Below are 22,521 nucleotides of genomic sequence, written 5' to 3'. Positions count from 1 at the left end.
AAGGTGCATCCATTTTCCTACAGGTGACTCATTTATCCTTCCTTCATGAGGTTTTAAAAATACTTCCTATGGCAACATGTAGTAAGTAGTAGAGATTTAGATTAGGCAATACAGGGACACTGTTCTCTTTGAATGCATTTCCACCTATAATGAAAATATTTCCTTTCTGATTAAATGCCGGTAAAGATGACGACTTTGGCGCTGTCTTTAAGGTTGTCCCCTCACTGGTCCCTCTCTGACATGTAATTTCTCTGCAGGTTGGGTTCAATACCCAGTACTGAAAAAAAAAAAAAAAAATGGTATTCTTCCTTAAAGTTTATTATTTTCAAGTGACTCAGTAATCTATGCTGCCAAAATCAGAACACTCGAAACTTTCCAAGTAAAAAGATTGTAAGTATCTAGGATAGATATATAACCTGGGTTAGGCCGGGCGTGGTGGCGTACGCCTGTAATCCCAGCACATGGGAGGCTGAGGCGGAAGGATCATTGGAAGTTCGTGGCCAGTTCGGGCTACAAAGTGAAATCAAGTCCAGCCTGAACTGCATAGCCAGACCCTGTCTCAAAAAAATTTTTTTTTTAATTAAAAAAAGATATATGTATATACATACACACACACACATATACACAACCTGTGCTCCTCTGTAAGGTGTTTAGAAAGGATAACCTGTGAACTAGTTAACACCTATCCTTATTTGACTGATTTCTCATTTTGCAGCTGAGGTTGGCCTCGAACTCACAACAATCCTCCTGCCTCAGCCTCCCGAGTGCTGGGATTACAGGCGTGCGCTACCACGCCCAGCTCTTTTGCTTTGCTTTTATAAAACCTCATCGGTCCTACATTTAAGAGGGTGGCGGTGGTGTTTGCCTCTAACCCCGTTAAGCATTTTTCTAGAGTTCCTCATCTGACTGAGGGACAGCATGACTCTGCATAAGAGAGTGCGCGGTGGAGGGACCTGAGACCAAAGCAGCGGGACAGAGCGCCGGGACAGGCTTCAAAGCCTGCAAGCCCTTCTCCGTCTCCCGCCCGCAGAGGGCCGGCGGATCCAAGATGGCTCCCCAGAAACAGGTAATTTAAGTGTTGCCCCTGCGTAGAGCGCCCCCAACGGCGGGGGCCAAATAAGATGCGAGAGGCCCGCCCACCCGCGAGCTGAGTCGGCGGCGGCGGCCGGCCAGGGTCTATTTTCAGTCGGGCACATCTGTGGTCGCCCATGGACCCTTCCCAGCCCTTTAGGGCCGCCCACCCCGAGAGACTTCCTGGATGGCGTTCACACTAGCGCGCTGGCAGGGGCCGGCGCCGGCCCTGCGATTGGCGGGTGGGAGCTCAGTGGGCGGGCCGCACGGCGAACGGACTACTAGCAAGGTAGATTGAGGCGCGGGCTGGCCGAGCTCCGCCGGAAGGCGCCTTGTTCTCCGGGAGGGCGAGTGGAAACGCTGGCCGGGAAGGAAGCTCAGGACTGGCTCAGGTAGGCTTCCTGCTCACGCCTGCGCCTCGGCGCTGGCGCGGGACTTCGCCGGAGATCCGCCCGCGGGTGATCTGCGTGGCTGGCCGGGCCGGCCGCCCGCGCCCTCGCTCCCGGCGTGGCGATCGGGTGCAGGGTGATGCTCCGGGCTGAACCATTCTCCTTTGTGAGAGGCCGCGGGTCGGAGCGCGGCGGCGCGGGCGGGCGGGCGGCTCGGACCCCGCGGAGCGTGCGGAGCTTGTCACTGCCTTCCTGGGCGTGGTGTGCGTTTGAGACGGCGGCTGGTTCTCCTTCCCCCTTCCGGAGAGCACACACTCCCGGCTCCGTGTCGTTACTCCGCACTCAGGACTCAAGTGGGAGGTTAGGGTATTTTTGTGTTGTGTTCTAGTAATAAAAGTGGGTAGGAAAGCATGGGTGAGCGTACGCCGATTGCTGCTCGCGAGTGGGGTTCTGCGCATCTTCCGGACCTGACGGACAGGCTGCTGGCGTGTGTTTGGAGACGCTGGGAAGAGAGCTCTGTCCTCCTCCTCCCTTGACAGGTCTGCGGGCTCGCCGGGCTTGGGCTGCATTATGTAAACTAGCAGAGTGACACTCCACCACCACCCCCACTCCCCGCGCCGCCTTGTAGCGAATGCAGTTTACTTACCTGTCTCCAGCGTCGCAGGGAACTTCCCTCCATTGCAGCAGCTGTGCATATGCTGCAGCTCCTTTTCAAGGAACAGTCCTGAAGTAATTAAGGTCCTCACTAAAGAGGTACGTAGTAGACCAGCCTCTACAGAGAATGCGCACAGCGCTAGAAGTGGAAGATTTAGAACTCTAGGCCGTTTCCTTCTGAAGAGTAGACAGTGGGACGCCTCGGAAGCTGTGAGAGCCGCAGGATCAGTGTCTGCTACACACTACCATCGCATCAGCGTCCACAGACCACTGATCTGCGTATTCTGCATTTGTCAACGCAGAGTTGACAGTTCTCTGACCTGGTTTCTGGCTGGTGTGGGGTACGTGAGAAATTAGAAAGTGAATTGGCGACTTCGATACTGCTCTCTGGTAATTAGAGAAAGTCTTCTGATAGGAACTTATGTTGTACGACTACCCAGTATGTTCCAGAATAAGTCATGGTCCGCTTCATAGAGCCCAAGTTGGAAACTTATTATTTCAGTTATTTTGGAATTATTCCAACCCTTAAAAGAAAAAACTTAGGATAAGAAAAACAATTTTCCACTTAGGAAGACCTTCTGTTGGAAAAGTGCTGTGCCAGTGGGTCCGCAAGGCCAGGCAAAGGACATGGGGCAGAAAGAGGAGGCGCACGTGTGTGAAGAGACAGCAAAGAGGCGGGCTTGGGGAAGGGTTTGAAATTAAATAGCAAAGGAAGAATGGACTGGGGTAAAGGGTTGATAGTTACACGGGTCACACCTTCCCTGCTCAATCTGTCCTGTGTATCTGGTCTTTCTGATTTTGTCAGTTCTCACATTGACCTAACTTAAGTCAGCTATGAATAGACAGTGTATCTCTTGAGCTGGTTGTGAATCACCTGGAAACACAAATCTTGTATCAGGAAAGAGTGGACATTTCAAGTGAAAGATTAAGTTTCTGGTAGCGCCTGGAGGACAGTGAGGCAGGCAGCCTTTAAAAGAAATCATTGTACACATCTTTGAAAAGGGTGAGTTTTTTCAAAGCAGCACTACCACTTAAGATTAATTTGTTATCCACAGTTTTGGATGCCAGACTGTGCTCGCTTACTGAAAGAGTGAGGGTTGGTTTGTTTGTTTTTGAGACAGGGTCCTGAATTCACTGTGGCCCAAGCTAGCCGCAGAACTCACTGCAGTCCTCACCCCTCAGCCTCACAAGTGCTGGGATTGCAGGTGCACCAGCGCCCCCAGTCAGGAAGGAGGTTTAATGTCCTCCTCTGCGGAAGGACTGTCACTTTCAGATGAATGCTCAATGCCTAGTGGTCTTGTTTGCCCACAGCCTTGAAAGCGTTAAGCCATCTTCTGAGTTTACATTGAGCCTAATGCCTGGGAGAAAAGCAGAAGACAAACACTTCCTTAGAGCCTCCGCCCTCACCCCTGGAAGTCACTGTACTTCTGTACTCACATTTGAGCAAGTTCCCACTCTGCAGGTCTCTGTGTGACCCACCCTTGCTCTACTGCAACCACCCTGGTATTTATTAGTATTTTACTTCTCGTATTTGATTCATTGATGGATCACTGTATTTCTTGTCACTAAGTTTAATTCTTTTTTTTTTTTTTTTTTTGGTTTTTCTCCGGTACCGGGAACCGAACTTACGACCTTGCGCTTGCCAGGCAGGCACTTTTGCCGCTGAGCTAAATCCCCAGCCCCCACTAAGTTTAATTCTTTATATCCCCCTTTTAATGGATTTTTTTGCTTCACCAAGTTAGTGGTCATGCTTTAGTCTTCATGCCACAATTTTATTTTATTCACTTTGCTTTTTGTTTGAATTCTCTGACATTGTGCCTTTTTGCCTCTCTGTTTAGTTGAGACCTTTTAAGGAATGTGAAGACCCTGATTTTCAAGGTGTAGTTCCTTTGGTACTGGTATCCCTCTGAAAGTTTTTATTTTTCCTTTATTTATTTTAGTTTTTTGAGACAAGGTCTTGCTCTGTAATTCAGGCTGGCCTTGAACTCACTATGAAAGCCAGCTTGGCCTAGAACTTGAAACAATCCTGCCTCTGCCTTGGCCTTAGCCTCAGCCTCAGCCTCCTGAGTGCTGGGATTACAGGCATGCCCCAACCGGGTCAGTATATAAAATGTGTATATATATTTTTTTCTTCTTTAAACCGGATATCGAAGTCAGGATCTCAGGCTTGCCAGGCAGGTGCCATGCTGCTGAGCTATATCCCCGCTCAAAAAGTTATATTTTTATATAACAAAATTGTTGTATGAGCAGTTTTCTCTTGCCTAAAAGTTTATTTAACTACTTCATTCTAAACTCTCTTCTAAGAAGCATTTCTTTCCCTTAACCTCTCAGTTTGTGTGTTTATAGTCATAATTTAGCTTTTTTTTGTGCTTTCTATTTCGTACTGCTTTTTAAATTTACATTGTATTTGTATTGCAAAATAAGTCCACCTCCTTGTAGTTACTGTTTTAAATTTAAGCTATAGAGTAAGCTAATCACTGAGGTTTCTCATGAAGCTATTCTGTGGGTAACTTTCTTTCGTCTTTTTATTACCCATTACTTTCTTTCACTGTCTTGTTTAAAGTCACACGAAACAAAATGGGCAACTTTGAAACATCTTGTCAGCCAGGCATGGTGGTGCATGCCTGCACTTGGGCGGCTGAGGCAGGAGGATCACTGTGAGTTGGAGGCCAGCCTGGGCTACATAGTCTGATGCCAGCCTGGAGATTACATAGCAAAACCCTATCTCAAAAAACAAAAATCAGTCCATCAGTCAGTCTTACCTTCAGATTGGAGCAGGAGACCTGTAGCTGGGTGTGGTGTTGCACACTTGTAATCTCAGCACTCTAGAGGGTGGGGTAAGAAGATCACAAGTTGGGGCAATGGCAATGTAGTGATTTAAAAATTTGAAAAAAGGAATGGGGATATTCTCCATGCAGCAGCCCTAGGTTCAATCCTCAGTACTGCAAACAAAACAAAAACCCCACCTAGCCGTAGGTGAAAATTAGCTTGACATAGATAATTGCTTTATATTTGTCTCTAGCAGAAGTGGACCTAGGAATATATTGGAAGCTGTAGAAAAGTGTGCAGCACCTAGACAAAATTATACCCTCTTCAAATTCAGATTATCAATGTGTATTTTCACTAGTTTGTTTGAAGAGAGTTTCCAGAACAATTACATACTTGGGCATGGTGGCCCACTCCTGTAATCCCAGTACTTGAGAGGCTGAGGCAGAGGGTGGCCGAGAGTTTGAGGCCAGCCTGGGCTACATAGTGAGTTCAAGGTCAGCCTGTACTGCATAGCAAGTTTGAGGTGGGGAGGGGGACAAAACAAAACTAAATAAAAAGACCACATACTATTAGGCACAATTGCTAATACAGGGTTGACTATTTCCTTTCTATGTCTCTGGAGAAACTGTTTTTTTTTTTTTTTTTTTTGGAAACAAGGTCTTGTAGTCCAGGCTAGCCTTGAATTCATGGTGTAGTCCAGGCTGGCCTTGAACTTGCAGGATTCTCCTGCCTCAGCCTCCCAAGTGCTGGGATTACAGAGGAGTGCTGGAATTACAGGCATGTACCACCACTACTGGCTACCCAGGGAAATTTACTGTATATGTGTAAAGTTTCATTTTATTTGTTTTCTGATTTATTTCATTTTAGAAAGATAATTAAATAGCATACTGATGTCCCAGTATTCTAGGAATTAGCCCATAATAACACCTCTGTTTTGAGAGTGTTACTTACAAGACTGTAGGTAACTTTTGGTGAGAGATTATATAGTAACTGAGTTGTAATTCCTCCTGCTGTCTTCATCCTCCTCCTTCCCTTCCTCATTTTCTTTTTACTTTTTTGCTTTATGTTAGGGGTTGAGCCCAGGGCTTTGAGTGCCCTAAGTCCACATTCAGCCCCAGGAGCTGAGTTAATTTCACTGGAGAGGAAGGGTGCTCGAACATTGTAAAGCCTTCAGTATTTCTCAAATTGTCTCTTGTGGGGTCATCTTAGAAACCTTAGGAGTTTCCTGCTTTGTTTCTAATTCTTCCTTTACGCATTTTGCGAATGTGCCACAGACATCTTTGGAGAGTGCCCCTTGGACCATGGCTGTTCAGAAACTCTTGTCCCATGAGCAGTGTGAGAGCATCTCTTGCATTGGCTCTGGAAGATGTCACACTTGATCTTAGCCAAAAGCCGAGAAGGGAGGGTTGGTTCTAGGAGAAATCAGTGAGTTCCGTAGTTGTTTTATTTGCCCATTTCAACCCGATTCAACAGAATTTTGTTTGTAGAACGTTATTTTATCAGGTGTATATCTACCTAACTAAACTACATGAGTGGGAAGATTTTCCTAGGTTTTTTTTAATGAGGACTACCAAATTGCATGAAAACTGAACTTTCAATGTTTTATTCTTCTGAGTACTTCTCAGTACTCAGTTTTTTGGTTTTTTTTTTTGTTTGTTTGTTTTTCTCCGGTACCGGGAACCGAACTCACAAGCTTGCGCCTGCCAGGCAGGCGCTTTGCCGCTGAGTGCTGGAGCTAAATCCCCAGCCCCAGTTTTTTTGTTTTTAATTTTAATTCCCTCCTGAGAGTGGGTCACAACAGTAAGCTCTTCCTTTATTTACATATGAATTTTAAAAGGCAGTGCTTTTGCCTGTTTTTCAGATATGTCTCTTTTTGAGGATCTTTTTTAATGAGGGTCTTAAATATGTATAGGCTTTGGTCATTTGCTTTCACAGCTCTCCTTGAAAAGACACAGGAGTCAAGAGCTGAGGCCGCAGGTCGCAGGTCGGTGTTAGAACTGCCTGGGGACAGCCTCACCGGCTGGAAAACTCCAGGCAGGCTTTGGGAAGTAAGAGGAGCACTTGTGAAGTGGACAACCGGCCAGTCCTACAAACAGAGGGTCAGTCAATTACCTAGGCCAATGCCCTAGACCTCGGCAGTACTGGTAGAAGTTGATTCTGTGGTTAGGAGGTTAGAGCATTACATTGCTTTTGCAGTATTATAGTACTACAGTCCTTTCATGCTGCCCAGCAGTCCTGCTATTGTTTGTTTGTTTTTGAGACTGTCTTGCTATGTAGTCAGGCAGCAATCCTGCCTCAGCCTCCTGAGTGCTGGGATTACAGGCATGCCCCAACCGGGTCAGTCTAGATATTCTAATTGTGATACTAATGTACATGTATATTTCAGTATCCCACCCTTTGCTTAGCAGCTCCACTCTGCTAAGTCAGAAGAGAAACTATGTTTTGAGACAAACCTTTAATGGAGTACTGTTTTTGTTTTTCTGGTCCAGGAGGCTGAACCAAGGGCCTTCATACTGAGCTGTATCCCCAACATCTTTGTATTTATTTTGAGACAGTCTCACTGAATTGGTCTAGCTGATACAGTTTTCTTGCCTCAACCCTGCTCAGTACTAGGAATGTAGATGTACACTACCACACCCAGCAGTGAGGCGGGTTTAAAATGTTGGGTGGGAAATACTAAAGTCCTTTTTATTGACTACTGTGTGCCACGCATTACTATATTACCTTTTAATCTTTATAATGACTCTGAAATGTCTGAGGTATTAGCTGTATTTTACAGAAGAGAGAAAAACTAAGACTTAGTAAGTTCACTAGAAGCAGGACTCTGCTGGTCTGACCTCAAAGCCCATGTGTCCCGTCTCCCAGTGAGAGTTTCAGCGCTGACCCTGTGGGAGAACTGTCCGGCCACAGTGCTAGGTAGGCAGGCATTTAGTAGCAGTTGTAGAGCCTTGAGAACAGTAAAAAATTTTTGTGCCTATGTATCTCTATTAAAAGAAGAAAGAATAGTAATTTACTTCTTTTAGTAGTTATTTTGAAGATAAGATTATGTGGACTGCTTTAAGCTCTACTGAGGGAAAGCCTTTGGTCACTCTTGCATCTAACTATTTTTCAACTGATTGCTGCAAGTCAACTTAACTCACTAAATTTTCATGACTCCCCTGTCAACTAGGATCAGTTTTTGTGCCTAAAGGCACAAGTCTGATAATAACCATGTTTTACGTTGTAACCCCATTTTTTAACAAAAATTGTTACAATGAAAACAGTCCCTTATGCCCTGTAGTTGAATTGGTATTTATACTTTTTGGTTAGGCCGCATACAGGTACGTATTACTGGTTTATTTAAAGTAGGGCGTGCACGGATGCATGTGGAGAGCAGAGGCCGGGTCTGCGTGTCCTTGGCGACTCGAGTGCCCAGACGCATGGCACAGAAGAGCTGTACTTGTCAAGCCGGAGCTTCCTCGTGGAGGACCAAAAATATTATTTTCACTTCATGAACCAACAAAGAAGAATTTCTTCATATTCAGTCTAACTTGACCTGAGGGCAGTGATCCTTGAAGATTAGGCTCTTCTTCTCTGTCTTCAGACTTAGGCCAAAATCCAGGGTTTTACAGAGGAGGGAAGATTTACAGTCCGGTTGACTTAAAAAGATGAAGCCATGCCCCCTTTTGCGGGGATGGTTTGAGGCAGGGTCTCACTTTGTAGCCCCATCTGGCCCGGAACTCACGGTCCTCCTGCCTCTGCCTCCCAAGCGCGGAATTACAGGCATGCGCCACCACGTGCAGCCATGCCGTTTTTGAATCTAAGGGTGCAGTGTCATCTGTTTGCCTTCTACCACAGCTTTAGATTGGTCACCTTGCAGGCGTTAAAGACCCCAAGCCTAAAGGAGATAACTAAACTTTCAGTTCTTTCAATAATGACTTACTCTATGGAAAGTTCCTTTCTGTGTGCTCTGCACTGCCCTCTTTGCTGCATGTAAAAGCTCTGCCTGCTGTTTGTCCTGAAAAGTGAAGGTGCTTAGACTCCTATGATGCCTCTTCTGTGTGCTTGCGACAGGAAAGTGACCCGCTGCTTTGCTGTCACCACACTGAGGCCTGTGCCTTTGCTTGGATGCCTCCCGTTTGCCTCCCTAGCGTCACTCTGCACACCTGTGGCGGAAGTTCAGCATGTCTTCAGCACAAGTACATCAAATGCCCATGGCTGCTGAACAAGTCAGACACTGTCTTTGCCCCTGAGGACCTTGCATTCTGATGGAGAAGGGACATGCAGCAATTAATTGTATAATCAGCTGTTCAATCTCTACTGCAGAGGAGAAGTAGAGAACATTGAGAGAATTTATAATGGGGCATGCAACCTAGCACATACAGTAGAGTGGGGTGGTAAGGAATGTGATTCTGAAGGTACACTGGCTAACTTTGAATCTGAAACTGCTTTCTACTACATGTGGAATGCTGGGCAAATTACTTATCTCTGTCACTCATTCTCATTTGTGAGGTGAAGGCAGTTACTCGGCTTGTTACGATTGGGGGTGGGGTGGAGCGCTCGCACACAAGACCCTGGGTTTGACCCTGCGCACTGGAACAACAGCAGCAGCAAAAGGCAAAATGTGGAAGAACCAGTTGGAAGGCTGCTGTAGGCTGGGAAGTGGTGGCACATACTTGTATTCCCAGCACTGTGGGAGGCTGAGACAAGAGGATCACAAATTGGAGCTTTGCCTAAGCTTTAGTGACTTGGTGAGACCCTGTCTTAAAATAAAAAATATAAAAGGGGCATTGGTGGTTGAGGATGTAGCACAGTGTGAAGGTCCTGGGTTCAATCCCCAGTTACACTTTTGGGCCTTTGCAGCCCTGATTGGATGAGAGGCACTGGCGGGCGGTGACCTGTGTATGAGCAAGTGTGGCAGTGGGGAGGGGATGGAGGAAAGCGGAGGGTCGACCGACCAAGAAAGGCTGTTGCGTAAGCAGCAGATACACAGATCTAGAGTTCAGAGGTGATGTTTTGCCCAAAGATAGAAATGGGAGATACGAGCATGGAGATAATTTATTAAAGAAGAGAGGAATCATAATCGAGACAGGGTATTTGAAATAGACATTCTTGAGAAAAACATACAGAAAGGAAAGAAGTCTGAGGACCAAAATGATGTGCAGTAATTCTGTGAGAATAGTAAAGGAGAAGTGGCCTGAGAGGTAAAAGGAAAACCTAAAAAGTATGGTGCCCTCAAAGCCGTGGAAGTTGATAGCAGGAGTGGTTTCTCTGCACTTTACGATCTTCCTTGAGCCCCGGGAAATCTTGGGTCGCTCATCACTCACTAGTGACAGAACTTCTGTAGCTGGCTGAGGCTGACTGAAGCCAGTTAGTTGAACATGATCTTCAGACTTTAGAATGTGTACTGTAGCTGTTCCTGTTTGCCTTAAGTTTACTAGAGGAGGGACAGCTATAGTGCACACTCGGCCTCGCGAGTATTAGCGTTCTGAAATTAAGTTCTGTATCGGGGGACTGATCCCCCAGGGCTGGTGCAGACATTGGCAAAAGCAGAAATACACACACACACACACCATCGTCTGTTCCACAGCATTTGCTGAGTACCTCCTGGGTCAGTGATGCTGAACCTTTGAAAGCCTTCAGCCCACCATGCACTTGTGCCAGAGGTTTACTGCCACCATCCTACGTCATAGTAGTTACGGGTCATAATGTGCTAGGTGTTGCTTTAATTCTCATAAATGGTCCTGTAATTCAGTGCTGTTACCCCTTTAAAGAGAGGAATGAACTAGACTCAGAAAAGGTTAATTTCCTCAGTGTGTCAGAAACTTGAACCTAGGTGCCTTGAACTTCAAAGCTCTGTACTTTGTATGTACAATGTAAGTAAATACAGAGTAGAAGATAATTATCCTAAAAGAGGACTAAACAAAACCCTACAATTGCTTCTATGGACAGATTACTTTCAATTTTACAGTGGAAAGTAGGCATCTGAGAGGCTTTCAATTAAATGCAGTAGACATTTTTAAGTTCTTTTATTACTGGGCATGTATTGCTTTGGTATAATGGATCACTCTTCCCCCTTGTAAATCTCTATTGTCTTGCTTCTGTGACATTGCTTCTCTAGCTCCTCCATCTTTACCTGCTTAAGTCAACATAGTTCATGCTGATCCTTAAGTCTGAGGTTCTCCTGGGCTGCTGCTCAGCTTTTCTTGCAAATGGAAAAATGACAAACAACTGGAGCTCCATCTCAGTATTTTATTTAGCCTGCATAGTGCTTAAAAATCGTTTTTTTAGCTGGGTGTGGTGGTGCATGCCTGTAATCCCAGCACTTGGGAGGCTGAAGCAGGAGGATCATTGCCAGTTCAAGACCAGCCTGGGCTACAAAGTGAGCTGAAGGCCAGCCTGAACTGTGTAGTGAGACCCTCAAAAAGACCAAAAAAAAAAAAAAAAAAAATCTTTTTTACTTAACTGTCTATACTTAAAATCCACAAAATTTTACATAAAACTCTGAATTTGTAGCTTTTGAAAAAAATCTGAAGTTATTGCTCAACCTTAGATGTGTGTTTCCATAGGACATGCATCATAATATAATTCAGCAGCTACTGTGTTTGAAATGGACATAGATTCTCTAGTTCTTCACAGATACCAACATTCTTAACTCTCAATAGTATTTGTACAGTTTCTCTTTTCTTACACTCGATCTTTCCCCCCGTACTTCCTGGATAAGCTCCACACTTGTACCTACTGTTTAATCGCCATTAACCCTAAATCTGTCACCATATCAGGCTGTTAGACCTGCATGGCCCACTTGCTGTCAAGTGTCACTGCTTAATGTGCCATAAGCAGCTCACGTTCAGTATGGCCGAACGCATCCTTCTCAACTCCAGCTTCTACTAATTCTTATTTCCCAAGTATTTCTAGGAAAGAAGAAATACTTAGGCCCTGTCTCTTGCTTCCTGTCATTATGTTTTGGACCATATTCCTATAATTCAGGCCTTAATAATCTTGTTAGGATTCTCAGCTGCAAACAACAGAGATCATCTTCTGGCTGAGGAAGTTTATTGGAAGGATATCGTAGCCTCCAACATTAATGGGAAAGTTAGGACCCTTTCCAGCGGCAGTGATCTGAAACCAAGAAAGCCCTAGGCACAGGAGGGCAGGGCACGATGCCGAACAGTATGTAGCATGCTGTGTTTGAGCTTCTGTCTGCTGTTGCCACGTATTGTCTCTCTTTGGTCTGTGGACAGAGGAGAGTCTACTTAAGCTACCTAGGTTATGTCTCTGCTAGGAAGAGGAAAAGGGAACTGAAACCCTCCCTTCCTGGCTCTAGAGTTAGAGATAAGATCCAGCTTCACACTGAAGGTTCTTACCTTTAGTTATTCCTGCAGTAGGGAAAGGGGCCTCTTGCTACTGAGCAGACCAAAAAAGTAATAAAAAAAAAAAAATTCAAATAGCCACTGTGCAGTTCCTTTCTGGACTCTCACAGCACTTTCTAGTCCCTTCTGCATCTGTTGTCTGCACTCTCCCATTCCCAAGCCACAGGTAAGGAGAGTGCAGTTTCGATCACGTCATTTCATCTTTCAGTGTCTTCTCATCCACCTGTAAGAAGGTACCTTAATGTGTATTCAGGGTCCTCTGTTGTCTGGCCATTACCTACCCCTTCAGTTTCGTCTCCATCCAGTTTCTTTGTGATTTATACCTTGGCTAGACTGAATTACAGAACTACTTACAGTTTCTCTTGCATGTCTCATGCTGTTTCATACTATTGTGCTTTGTTTTGCTTTTCTTATTGTCCCTGATTCCTTAATTCACCCCTTTCCCCATTGAACCCAAGTTCTCTACCAGTGAGTTACATCCCCAGCCCTAGCAGCCCTTTCTTAGGGCCCACCTTATCCTCCCACCTAGATGGCATTTCCTCATCACTTAAGAAACTACTTCCTTGATGTCTTTTCTTCCTAAATTAAGTTCCCTTTCTGTGTTCCTATAATCCCTCCTAATCCCATGATCACCTTGTATTATCATCGTGTACATATGTCACTCTTAGTCCCTACCTTCACTGTCTCCTAACTTATATATACAGATACACTCTTACCTGGTACAAGTTGTGGTCGTGATTATGTCTAATATGCATCTCTGGGTCCCCACTGCTAGCAAATTTCTTGATGTATATGCCATACCAGTGTACTTGATATATTGTATATACTTGGTATATTGTATGTATTGTTTATACCAAGTAGTGTATATACAATTGGACATGTTGTACAATGTATACAATGTAAATGTTGAGATAAAGAAGAATCATTTGATGTAGATCTTAAGTAAAATTTTGACAGGGCAAAAAAATGAATAAAGGATGGTATATAATTTGAAGGTATTAGGTAGACCCAGATGAAAAAAAATGGCAGTGGTAAGTTGTCATGTTTTCATTAGTATGTAGATGTATATGTAGGATAATAGTGGAAAATGATACTGGAAAGACAGGATACTTTTTCTGTATCTTGAGTAATAAGGAACTTTTTAAACTTTTAAGAATGAGACTGGCTATACTGTGTTTTTGGAAATTGGTAGTGCATGGATTAGAAAAAGAAATCAATTATGAGGACTTTCTCTTACAAAACAACTGCATAAGTAAAGGAAATAGCGGTAGGAATAGGAGTCATATATATGAGTCCTGATTTTTCCACTTAGTTTCATAGTTAGATCGTTCAAGTCTCTGAGGTCTTGGTTTTCTCACCTGTACAACAAGATGGTTGACTTGTTTTCGTTGGCAAAGTCTACACCAGCTCAGAAATCTGGCAGTTATATATTGTAAGAGAGTCAGTGGCTGGATGGTAGATCCAGGAGGAGATTTTAGAGACACCTTTGAGGTTTTAATCAGAATGCGTGGGAAAACAGCTTTGCTGCTTGCAGTAGTGGTAATTGTGTGTTCCTAGCATATCTAACGGTAACACCAGAATCTTTAAAAATAAGAGATCTAAGGCCCAGTTGGTCTTTCTAGTTTGTGTGTGCCCTATATAGAAAATAAGATTTCAGTGTTGAGGGTAGTTAATTTTCAGAGGAAATTGGTTGTCAGGAGGGAAGCAGCTGTTTTTGTGACAGTTTACTTTGGGGGATTTAAGCTTGCATGCCTTCATTCTGGGGCTAGCGATCTCACGGGAATTACAGAGGTCTCAAGTGGCATTGCAGAGTGGACACTGAGCAATATGGCAAATGGACGGTTTCAAGAGAAGTGAGGGTGGGAGACCAGTTTGGGGGCTGGGGAGTTGGTGTGTGCGGGGAGAAGTAGAGGGCCAGGAATTATTAGCGGGCACCAGGGATAACTTTCTAAAAAGCAGTACTGCAGCCGAAGGTTTGGAGTGTCAAGAATTCAGCCAGCTTTATGGGTTGTGGCAGTGTGCTTTATCTTTATCAGTAAAAGGCTCCGTGTTTCAGCGGTGGCAGACTCCTATGAAGGAGGGAAGACGTGGTACCTTTCGCTGGTCGTGGAATGAGATACAGTCGCTACAGCAGGGGGATTGACAGGGCTGCTGGAAGGCAGGGGTTCCACGGGGAGGCGGAGCTAGCACAGTGCAGAACCCTTCCTCCAGAGTTTACATTCTGTGGTGTGCAGACTACTGTGTAAGCAGAAGGAAATTTAATCTGCAGGACTAGTTTCCCACACCAAGAGACCGTTCCTCTGGCCGGGGCCCCTTTTTTCAAGCAAGCTGCAGGCTTCGCCCGGGCCCTAGAAACCGGATAGGCCTCTCCGTGCACTCTCAACCTAGCCTGCGGGGGAGGGGGAGGGGAGCTCCTTGTAGTCCCACCCTTTGCGCTGTTCGGCTCTTCTGCGCTTCTGGTGAGTGGCAGCGCATTTTGGCCAATGAGGATGTGGGGCGGGCAGGCGCCTCAAGTTAGGTTGCGCAGGAGGAGGGGGAACTGGTGCTGGAGAGACAGCAAGAGGGGCGAATCGGCCCCCCTCGGCCACTGCAGGTAAAGCCACCGCTCTCTCCCACTGGGGTGAGGCACAGCTCCTTTTCCCCCGGGCTTCTGGGGCCTCTCACCCTGAAGCTTCCGTCCTAACATTCCTCCTACCCTGGGCATCCACACCCCCCCACATCTTCCCGTCTTGGCCATCCCCACCCTGGAGGGCTCCCCCGCTAGCTCCCTGCTTCAAGTGCATGTATCTCATCTCCATTTTTGGGGTGCCAATTTCCTGAAATCGCCTCCCTGTGCAGTATGGGCCTTACTGGCACCAACCCCGGAGTATGAGCAGGTAATGTACCCGGGTCCCCCCACCCCCACCCCCAGTCGCATTTTCCTTTCCATCAACCCCTTACTCCCTTACCTGGTCCTGCCCTTTACCCATGTCAGCACAGAATTTCTGCAGTGTGTACTTTGCCCCCTAAAATATATGCTGTTTGCTTTCATAGTTGCCTATTTTGTTTTCCCTGTTTATAAAGGATTCACTTTACCAGCCATGTTATATACCCCAGTCATGCTCCTGACTGAAGTGCTGGTGCCCTCACCTTCCCTAACTGGAAAACAGAAACAGAGAAGCACATATTTGGCAGGGAGAACGGTGAAGATAGGGAAAATGGCCTAAGGTTTGGGTTATCTTGAAGAAATCTGAGTGGCTCCAAGTTAATAACTCCATTTTTTTGGTGATGTCTCCTTCCATTCTGATCCCTTGTTGACCCTAACTTGGTCGCTTCTGTGTTTATTTCCCTTTCCTGAGTAAGTCTTGAAACTCTGGGTCTCACAGATGTTTCCATGGTTCTGTTTTTTAGTGTTTCTCTTTTAAAATTGGTGGTTTTTATTTTAGCTCTCCTGATTATTTTCAAGGGATTTCTCATTTAAATTAGGCTGCTTCGACTCATCTTGTGTTTCAGTAGCCTGTGCTTATGTCTGTAGGCAGTTGATCCTCTAGAAAGGATACAGTTTCTAACAAGATTTGTGCTGTGATGTAAAATAGTTGATTCTTTTCTGAATCTTTGAGCAGCCAGAGGTTTGTGCATAAGCGATGCTTTCTAAAAGTGCGTGTTACAGAGGAAGGTTGGTACTGTTCAGTGTGGCATTTGCTCATTATTGTCTAAGAGGATGGGGCCATATAGAGGAATCTGCACATGGAAAATGTATGCTGTGTTTAAATTTATGTAATTTTACCCATTGACAAAGGAATCTCTGTTGCAGTCTTCTCACCCATCAAGAACAAACTGATCAGTTTCCTTTTAAGAGATCATAAGAAATTTTATCTCACTCTCTGGATACTCTTAGCCTTTCCAAGCCAGGATTGATGCTTTCTCTGCTTCAGTTCATGCCCCCCATCTTATTTTTCACAGATCCTCAGTGGTCAAGGAAATTTTAAAACTATAACATTGAGTACACATTTTAAAACTATGTTTTATATCTGCCCCACATTTCTCATAAGTTCTTCTAAAGGGATATACTCTTATCCCCCCATCAAAAATCATTGCTTTGTTCACCAGATTTGAGATGGAAAAATATAGAGTAGAATTAATATAAAATCCTTGTGATGGAATAGATAAGTTATTACAGAAATGGGCAAGGTAAGGCAGAATGTAAAACAAGGATAAGAAAATTGGAACTCTAGCACACACACACACCCCCCATTTAAGAACTATATTAGATTATAAATCTACATGAGAACCTCAGTGCACTGGTACTTCAAGGAGGAGTAGTTGCCTCTTTAAGGACAAGATGAACAGCTGTTGGTGGTGTGTGTGTGTGTGTGTGTGTGTATATATATATATAATTCTTAGAAGTAACTGGCTTATTTGAAGTGTATAGAAAATCTTGGGTTTCAACCTTTACTCATACGTTCCTCCTCTATTTCCACTCACCAACATTTCTGTCATGAGTCTGGACCTTAATTTGGAATTATGATTAAGTGCAGCCACTAAATTTCAACCTTCCTTTTGAGCACATGCATTTGTTTTTCTTTGAGTAATGGTGGGCCAAGATTGGCTTTTCATTCTTAATGATAAAGTCTGGTATTACTGTTATCTAGGCAGTTGCTTTGCCTTGAAACCTGCTAAATATCTACTTATTTATGTTACCAGGGTTTGAACCATGGGAAGAGAATTAGTGAGATAGATAAGCTTGGTAGAATAGTCTGGATGTGATACAGCCAGGACGATCCACAATTAGTAAGAAAAGGAAGAGTGAAGAGTGTTGGTATTTTGTTGGGGGGAGATTTTTTTTTCTGTGTGTGTGTGTGTGTGTGGTATTTTTGTTTTGTCTCTGAGACAGGGTTTTGCTGTGCAGTTCAGGCTGGTCTTGAACTCATTCTGTAAGGGTCGGGGATATAGCTCAGCAGCACAAGCGCCTGCCTGGCAAGCGCAAAGTCCTGAGTTCAATTCCCGGTACCAAAAAAAATTCCAAAAACCAAACTCACTCTGTAACCCAGGCTGGCCTCAAACTCACAGCAATCCTCCTGCCTCAGCCTCCCAGGTGCTGGGATTATATGCATGCACTATCACACTGAGCTTGGGGAGGTTTAACCTTAAGAAAAATCAAGAACAGTTTTAAAGGGGAGCTAGAAAAGAAGGAGACTAGGATAAAAAATATGGATGATATTGTGTGAGTAAAGGTGAGACAGGACTGAAAAGTAATGATACTCAGTGTTGTGGCATTAAATCAGTGGTAGTTTTTGAATTATTGGGCCTAGACTGAACCAGTAGAAGCAGAAATTTAGCCCAAAAGTTGAGAAGAAAGAGATGATGACAATTCATTCATCTTGGAAAGCTTATCCTTGACCCAAATGGGAAATATCAGCCTTGTTTCTTCCATTAAAAAGTGAGCTTTCTGCCTGGGGTTGGGCCATTGTATTAGGGTTCGGGGGAGAACAGTAGGGTCCATAAATAGCAAGGGATTATGGGAGTGAGAATACCTCATGGAGGAAGGGCGTGTTATAAACTGTACCAGTGTAAACTTCCTGCTAGTGGAAACTTTCACTGTTGTTTTTTATGGCACCTAGCTATGGATGTTTAGTATAACTTATCTAAAGATAAAAGATAAAGTAGAACTTAGCTAGTAAAAACAGTTGGTGATAGTGTGGAGGGATGTATAAAAGTATTGGAGAGACTCTCATTAAACCAAGAGGCACCCACATCGTCAGGTTACCGTTGTGACTGCTGGAGGGGTAAGTGTTGGATAGGAGAAGCTGAAGTGCGCTGTGGCGTAGTTTAGTGTGGATTGGGAACTTGATTTGAGAGTGAAAAGCGTGTAATTGCTGAAGTTGGGAAGATTTTATTTAACGTTCATGGAGATGCCTTGTCTACTTCGTAATTTTAACTGATGTGCCAGTTACTGATGAGTTGATTCTAGGATATCAACCAATATTATATTGTCTCATAAGGATAATTTAGGGGTGCTCTGGAGAAGGGAAAAAATAGCTTGGGAGTTATACAGAAAATTCTTAAGCAAGTCTATATTGTACTTCTGATATTTATTTCTTTAGTTTTTTACTTTTGTTTGCTTTGGCATATTAGGGCTCAAACCTAGAGGCTGTCTGCCACTGAGCTGTATCCCAGCCCTTTTTAGTTTTATGTTTAGACAGGGCTTTGTTAAGTAACCTGTGCCTCACACTTGTGATCCTCCTGCCTCAGGTTCCCAAGTACCGGAATACCGGCTATTGCACTCAGCTTCATAGTTTCTGTCTGGTGTCTTGTAAGAGTTAGGAGAGAAGATCTTATGCAGCGAGTGAGGCTTTCCTAGATTGTCAAACATTAACATTCATAGAACAGATACTTCTGTTTCATGTATTTGAGTTATATGATGGTATAATCTAATCTTTTCCTTTCTTTTCCTTTCCTTTCTTTTCTTTTCTTTTCTTTCCTTTTCTTTCCTTTCCTTTCCTTTCCTTTCCTTTCCTTTCCTTTTCCTTTCCCTTTTCCTTTTCCTTTTCCTTTTCCTTTTTCTTTTTCTTTTCTTGTGACAGGTCCTGCTGTGTAATTCAGGCTGGCCTTGAAGTCAGTGTGAAGCCCAGTCTGGTCTTGAACTCCCAGCAGTTCTCTTGCTTCAGTCTCCAGAATTGTAGACTCGGATATAATTTCTTGTCTTTGATAGTTCTTTTTTCCAGTATTTTCATGAACTTGAAGCCCTAGACATGCATTGATTTTATAAACATACTTTCAGCCATTTGGGGGACAGTTTTTCAAGACAGGAAGCTTTCTATTGTCTCAGAATCAAGGAATACCATTTAGTTTCTGTGAGAAGTGACTGGTTCATTCCAGATGATACAACAGAGTATATGAGTTCATTTAACTCTTTTGGATAGCTACTGGTTCCTTAGGCATCTGCAGACAAGACAGAGTCCTCAGTGTCTAGAAACTTTCATTCTCTTCAGATTTGGACCATCGTGCTGGGTTGTGCGAGGTATACATTGCACATATTCATAGTCATCATTAATTTTTAGGTGTTTATGGCAACTTTTCTAGCAGATGACAGACAAGCATCTTGAGAAGCTAGCAAGTTTTTTGTAATTTGTACGAAGGGACTATTTGAACCTTCAGTGGACTTGATAAGAAACTCAAGTCATTATGCTGGGCGTGGTGGTGTACACCTGTAATCCCAGCACACAGGAGGCTGAGGCAGAATGATCATTGGGAGTTCGAGGCCAGCCTAAGCTACAAAATGAGTTCAAGACCAGCCTGAACTGCATAGTGAGACCCTGTCTCAAAAAGACAAAAATAAATAAATAAAGGAAGAAACTCAAGTGATTTTAGTAAAATGTTGTGTTTAAAGGCGATGGAAGGGGGCTAGGGATTTAGCTCAGCGGCACAGCGCCTGCCTGGCAAGCGCAAGGTCGTGAGTTCGATTCCCGGTACCAGAAAAAAAAACAAACAAAAAAAGGCGATGGAAGGATGGGGTCATCACAGATGGTTCAGTTGTTAAAAGGACAGTGGCTCAGGGCTCACTTCATGAAATAGAAGACCTTTGAGGGTGGGCAGCGTTTCAGTGGGAAGATGTTTGGAGTAAGGAAGATGTGTCCCACACAGAAGCACAGAGGTGTAGTAGGTGAAGTCCTGGAGGTGGGGATCCCAGGAAGGGGACTGTTTGAATAATTGGGCTGGAATATAAGATATGTATAGGAGATGCTTAAGGAAGTTGAGAATGTAAATCAGTTTCTTAAGGGAGAATATCAGAACAAAACGCTATGTACAGATTAATATGTTAACTAGTACATATAAAGTTTGCAAAACTTGCTGGGTAAAATTGTACTGTAAGCTTAGGCCATATTATAAGCTTGGTTAAAGATAGTTATTTTTGCTGGCTGTAGTGGTGCACACCTATAATCCTGGTGCTTGGGAGGCTGAGGCAAGAAGAAGATTGCTGCAAATTTGAGGCCAGCCTAGATTACATAGTGAGTTTAAGGCCAATCTGAACTACATAGTGAGACCCTGTCTCAGGAGAAAAAAAAAAGTTATTTTTGCCAGTAGTAAGTAGAACTATCTAAAGTACAAAGAAAATTTATAAAATAGAATATACTCAGGAACCTTTGCCTACCTTCCATAGAAATTCTGCTGGTACATTTTTGGGTTTTGCCAATTTAAGAACTGAAATTAGGTGAGTGAGTATTAAATTTCCTAGTCTCTACCTAAGAAGAGAATTGTAAAAAGAAATGGACAGATACAGCTGAATGATTTTGACAGAAAGAAGCTTCAAAGTATGTAGGTGTAAGAGCCCAAAAAGAAGGTGGTTTATTTCTTCTTATCTAATTTAATTATCGTTTTGAAACTGAAATGTAGGTGTTCTTTCTGCCGTATGTCTAGCCTCAGAATTCCTCACATTCCCCTTCTCTCTGTTCGGATGCCGTATGATATTAAGGGTGGTGATTAAGAAGGAGAAATTCTCTGAGCTCTCCAGTTTTGCTTACCTTTCATTTGTATTTGTGTTCCCACAGTAGGAGTGCCGCCATCTTCCTCTGCAGACCTAGTCATCTTGCTCCATGAAGGTCAAGGACAATCTGACACACTCTTGTTCCTTGCTTCTTTATTTGAAGAGTAGTCCTCGTCCATTGTGTACGTTTTTTTCTTAATAGGGGAGGGGAGGGGAGAACCAGTACCCCCCTCCCCTTCCCTCCCTAAACCTTGAGGAGATACCCTCCATTATTTTCCCAAGATGGCAGACCCCATCATGGATTTGTTTGATGACCCAAATTTATTTGGCCTGGACTCTCTGACTGATGACAGCTTTAACCAGGTCACCCAAGATCCCATTGAGGAAGCCCTTGGACTGCCAAGCTCTCTGGACTCCTTGGATCAAATGAACCAGGATGGTGGAGGTGGTGATGTGGGGAGTTCTTCAGCAAGTGACCTGGTCCCTCCACCAGAGGAAACAGCCCCCACAGAACTTCCCAAAGAATCCACAGCTCCAGCTCCAGAATCTTTGACCTTGCATGATTATACCACTCAGCCTGCCAGCCAGGAGCAGCCAGCCCAACCTGTCTTACAGACATCGACGCCAACATCGGGACTTTTGCAGGTCTCCAAGAGCCAGGAGATCCTGAGCCAAGGGAATCCTTTCATGGGTGTCTCTGCCACAGCTGTCTCCTCCAATAGTGCTGGAGGGCAAGCACCTCAGTCAGCCCCTAAGATTGTTATCCTTAAGGCCCCCCCCAGCTCCTCAGTTACTGGTGCCCATGTGGCACAAATTCAGGCTCAAGGTATCACCAGCACAGCTCAGCCCCTTGTGGCTGGCACAGCCAATGGTGGAAAAGTCACTTTTACCAAAGTGCTAACCGGCACACCCCTTCGACCGGGTGTTTCCATCGTCTCTGGTAACACAGTGTTGGCCGCCAAGGTCCCTGGGAACCAGGCTGCTGTTCAGCGCATTGTCCAGCCCAGCCGACCAGTAAAGCAGCTGGTCCTCCAGCCAGTTAAGGGTTCAGCTCCTGCTGGAAACCCTGGGACCGCAGGGCCCCCACTGAAGCCTGCAGTTACACTGACCTCTACACCTACCCAGGTGACTTGAGTGAAAGGGGAAGGTGAATTTTGGTTTGGTAGTGGGCCTAGCAGTTGTATGAGAGAGAGCACGCGTGACGGCAATCTCTAGGAAAGCCTGTTTGAACTCCATCTTTGCTTTGTATCTGTTAATGCTGACTGGTACATGCATTTTACATGCTGGTTTGAAGCAACTAATGTTAACATTTCCTGAGCTCTTACTACGTGCTTACACTGTGCCTAACTTGTGCCAAATAAGACAGATGCAGTTCATGTCCTTACGGAGCTCACAGTCTGCTGGGAAAAGGGACAGCAAGAATTCACAGTGCCTCTTACAAAACTTTATGAAAAATACAGGGCACTATGGGGACAAAGGAACATCTTTGAGAATTCTTGAGACCGTCCCCTTCCTATTCTGCAAAAGTATCATAAAAGAGTGGAGGCTCTGAATAACGGGATGGAAGAGTTAGGGGGGATGCTGGGCAGTACTGAAAAAAGTAGAACCTGTCAGGAGGCAGCTTGCAGTTCAATATAAGAGCTTGTTTTAGTATATTTCAAAAAATGAAATGACCGACATAGAATAAAATAAATGAAAAAGATGGTGATCCTCCTATCAAATTGTTTTAAAATAAGTTTGATACCCGTGGGACAGAGTGTTATAGGAGTGATTCCATCAGGACAGATAGGAGGAGGATGAGTGTTTTTGACCCTCAGAAGTT

The 22,521-nt window shown here is 44.3% G+C and overlaps 1 protein-coding gene across 8 annotated transcripts in view; it reads left to right on the top strand.

Annotated features, from left to right (window-relative positions):
• Positions 1-854: 854 nt before the first annotated feature.
• Positions 855-22,521, top strand: part of Chd8 (chromodomain helicase DNA binding protein 8) — a 60,039-nt gene continuing 38,372 nt past the window's right edge. For 3 of the 8 annotated variants that reach the window (XM_005412113.2, XM_005412115.2, XM_005412107.2), the window contains exons 1-2: positions 1,361-1,463; positions 20,764-21,824. In XM_005412113.2, coding sequence (XP_005412170.1) covers positions 20,982-21,824 — 843 coding nt within the window. In that variant the 5' untranslated portion in view covers positions 1,361-1,463; positions 20,764-20,981. Of the gene's footprint in view, positions 1,067-1,360; positions 1,464-1,910; positions 2,000-14,743; positions 14,829-20,763; positions 21,825-22,521 lie in introns of those variants that run through there. The other 5 variants (XM_005412111.2, XM_005412109.2, XM_005412110.2 and 2 more) reach the window with 5 other exon arrangements.

This window comes from Chinchilla lanigera, unplaced genomic scaffold (assembly GCF_000276665.1).
Source record: "Chinchilla lanigera isolate Chin_1 unplaced genomic scaffold, ChiLan1.0 scaffold00149, whole genome shotgun sequence".
In the NCBI taxonomy this organism is placed as follows: domain Eukaryota; kingdom Metazoa; phylum Chordata; class Mammalia; order Rodentia; family Chinchillidae; genus Chinchilla; species Chinchilla lanigera.
This window is presented reverse-complemented; position numbering and strand designations above follow the sequence as displayed.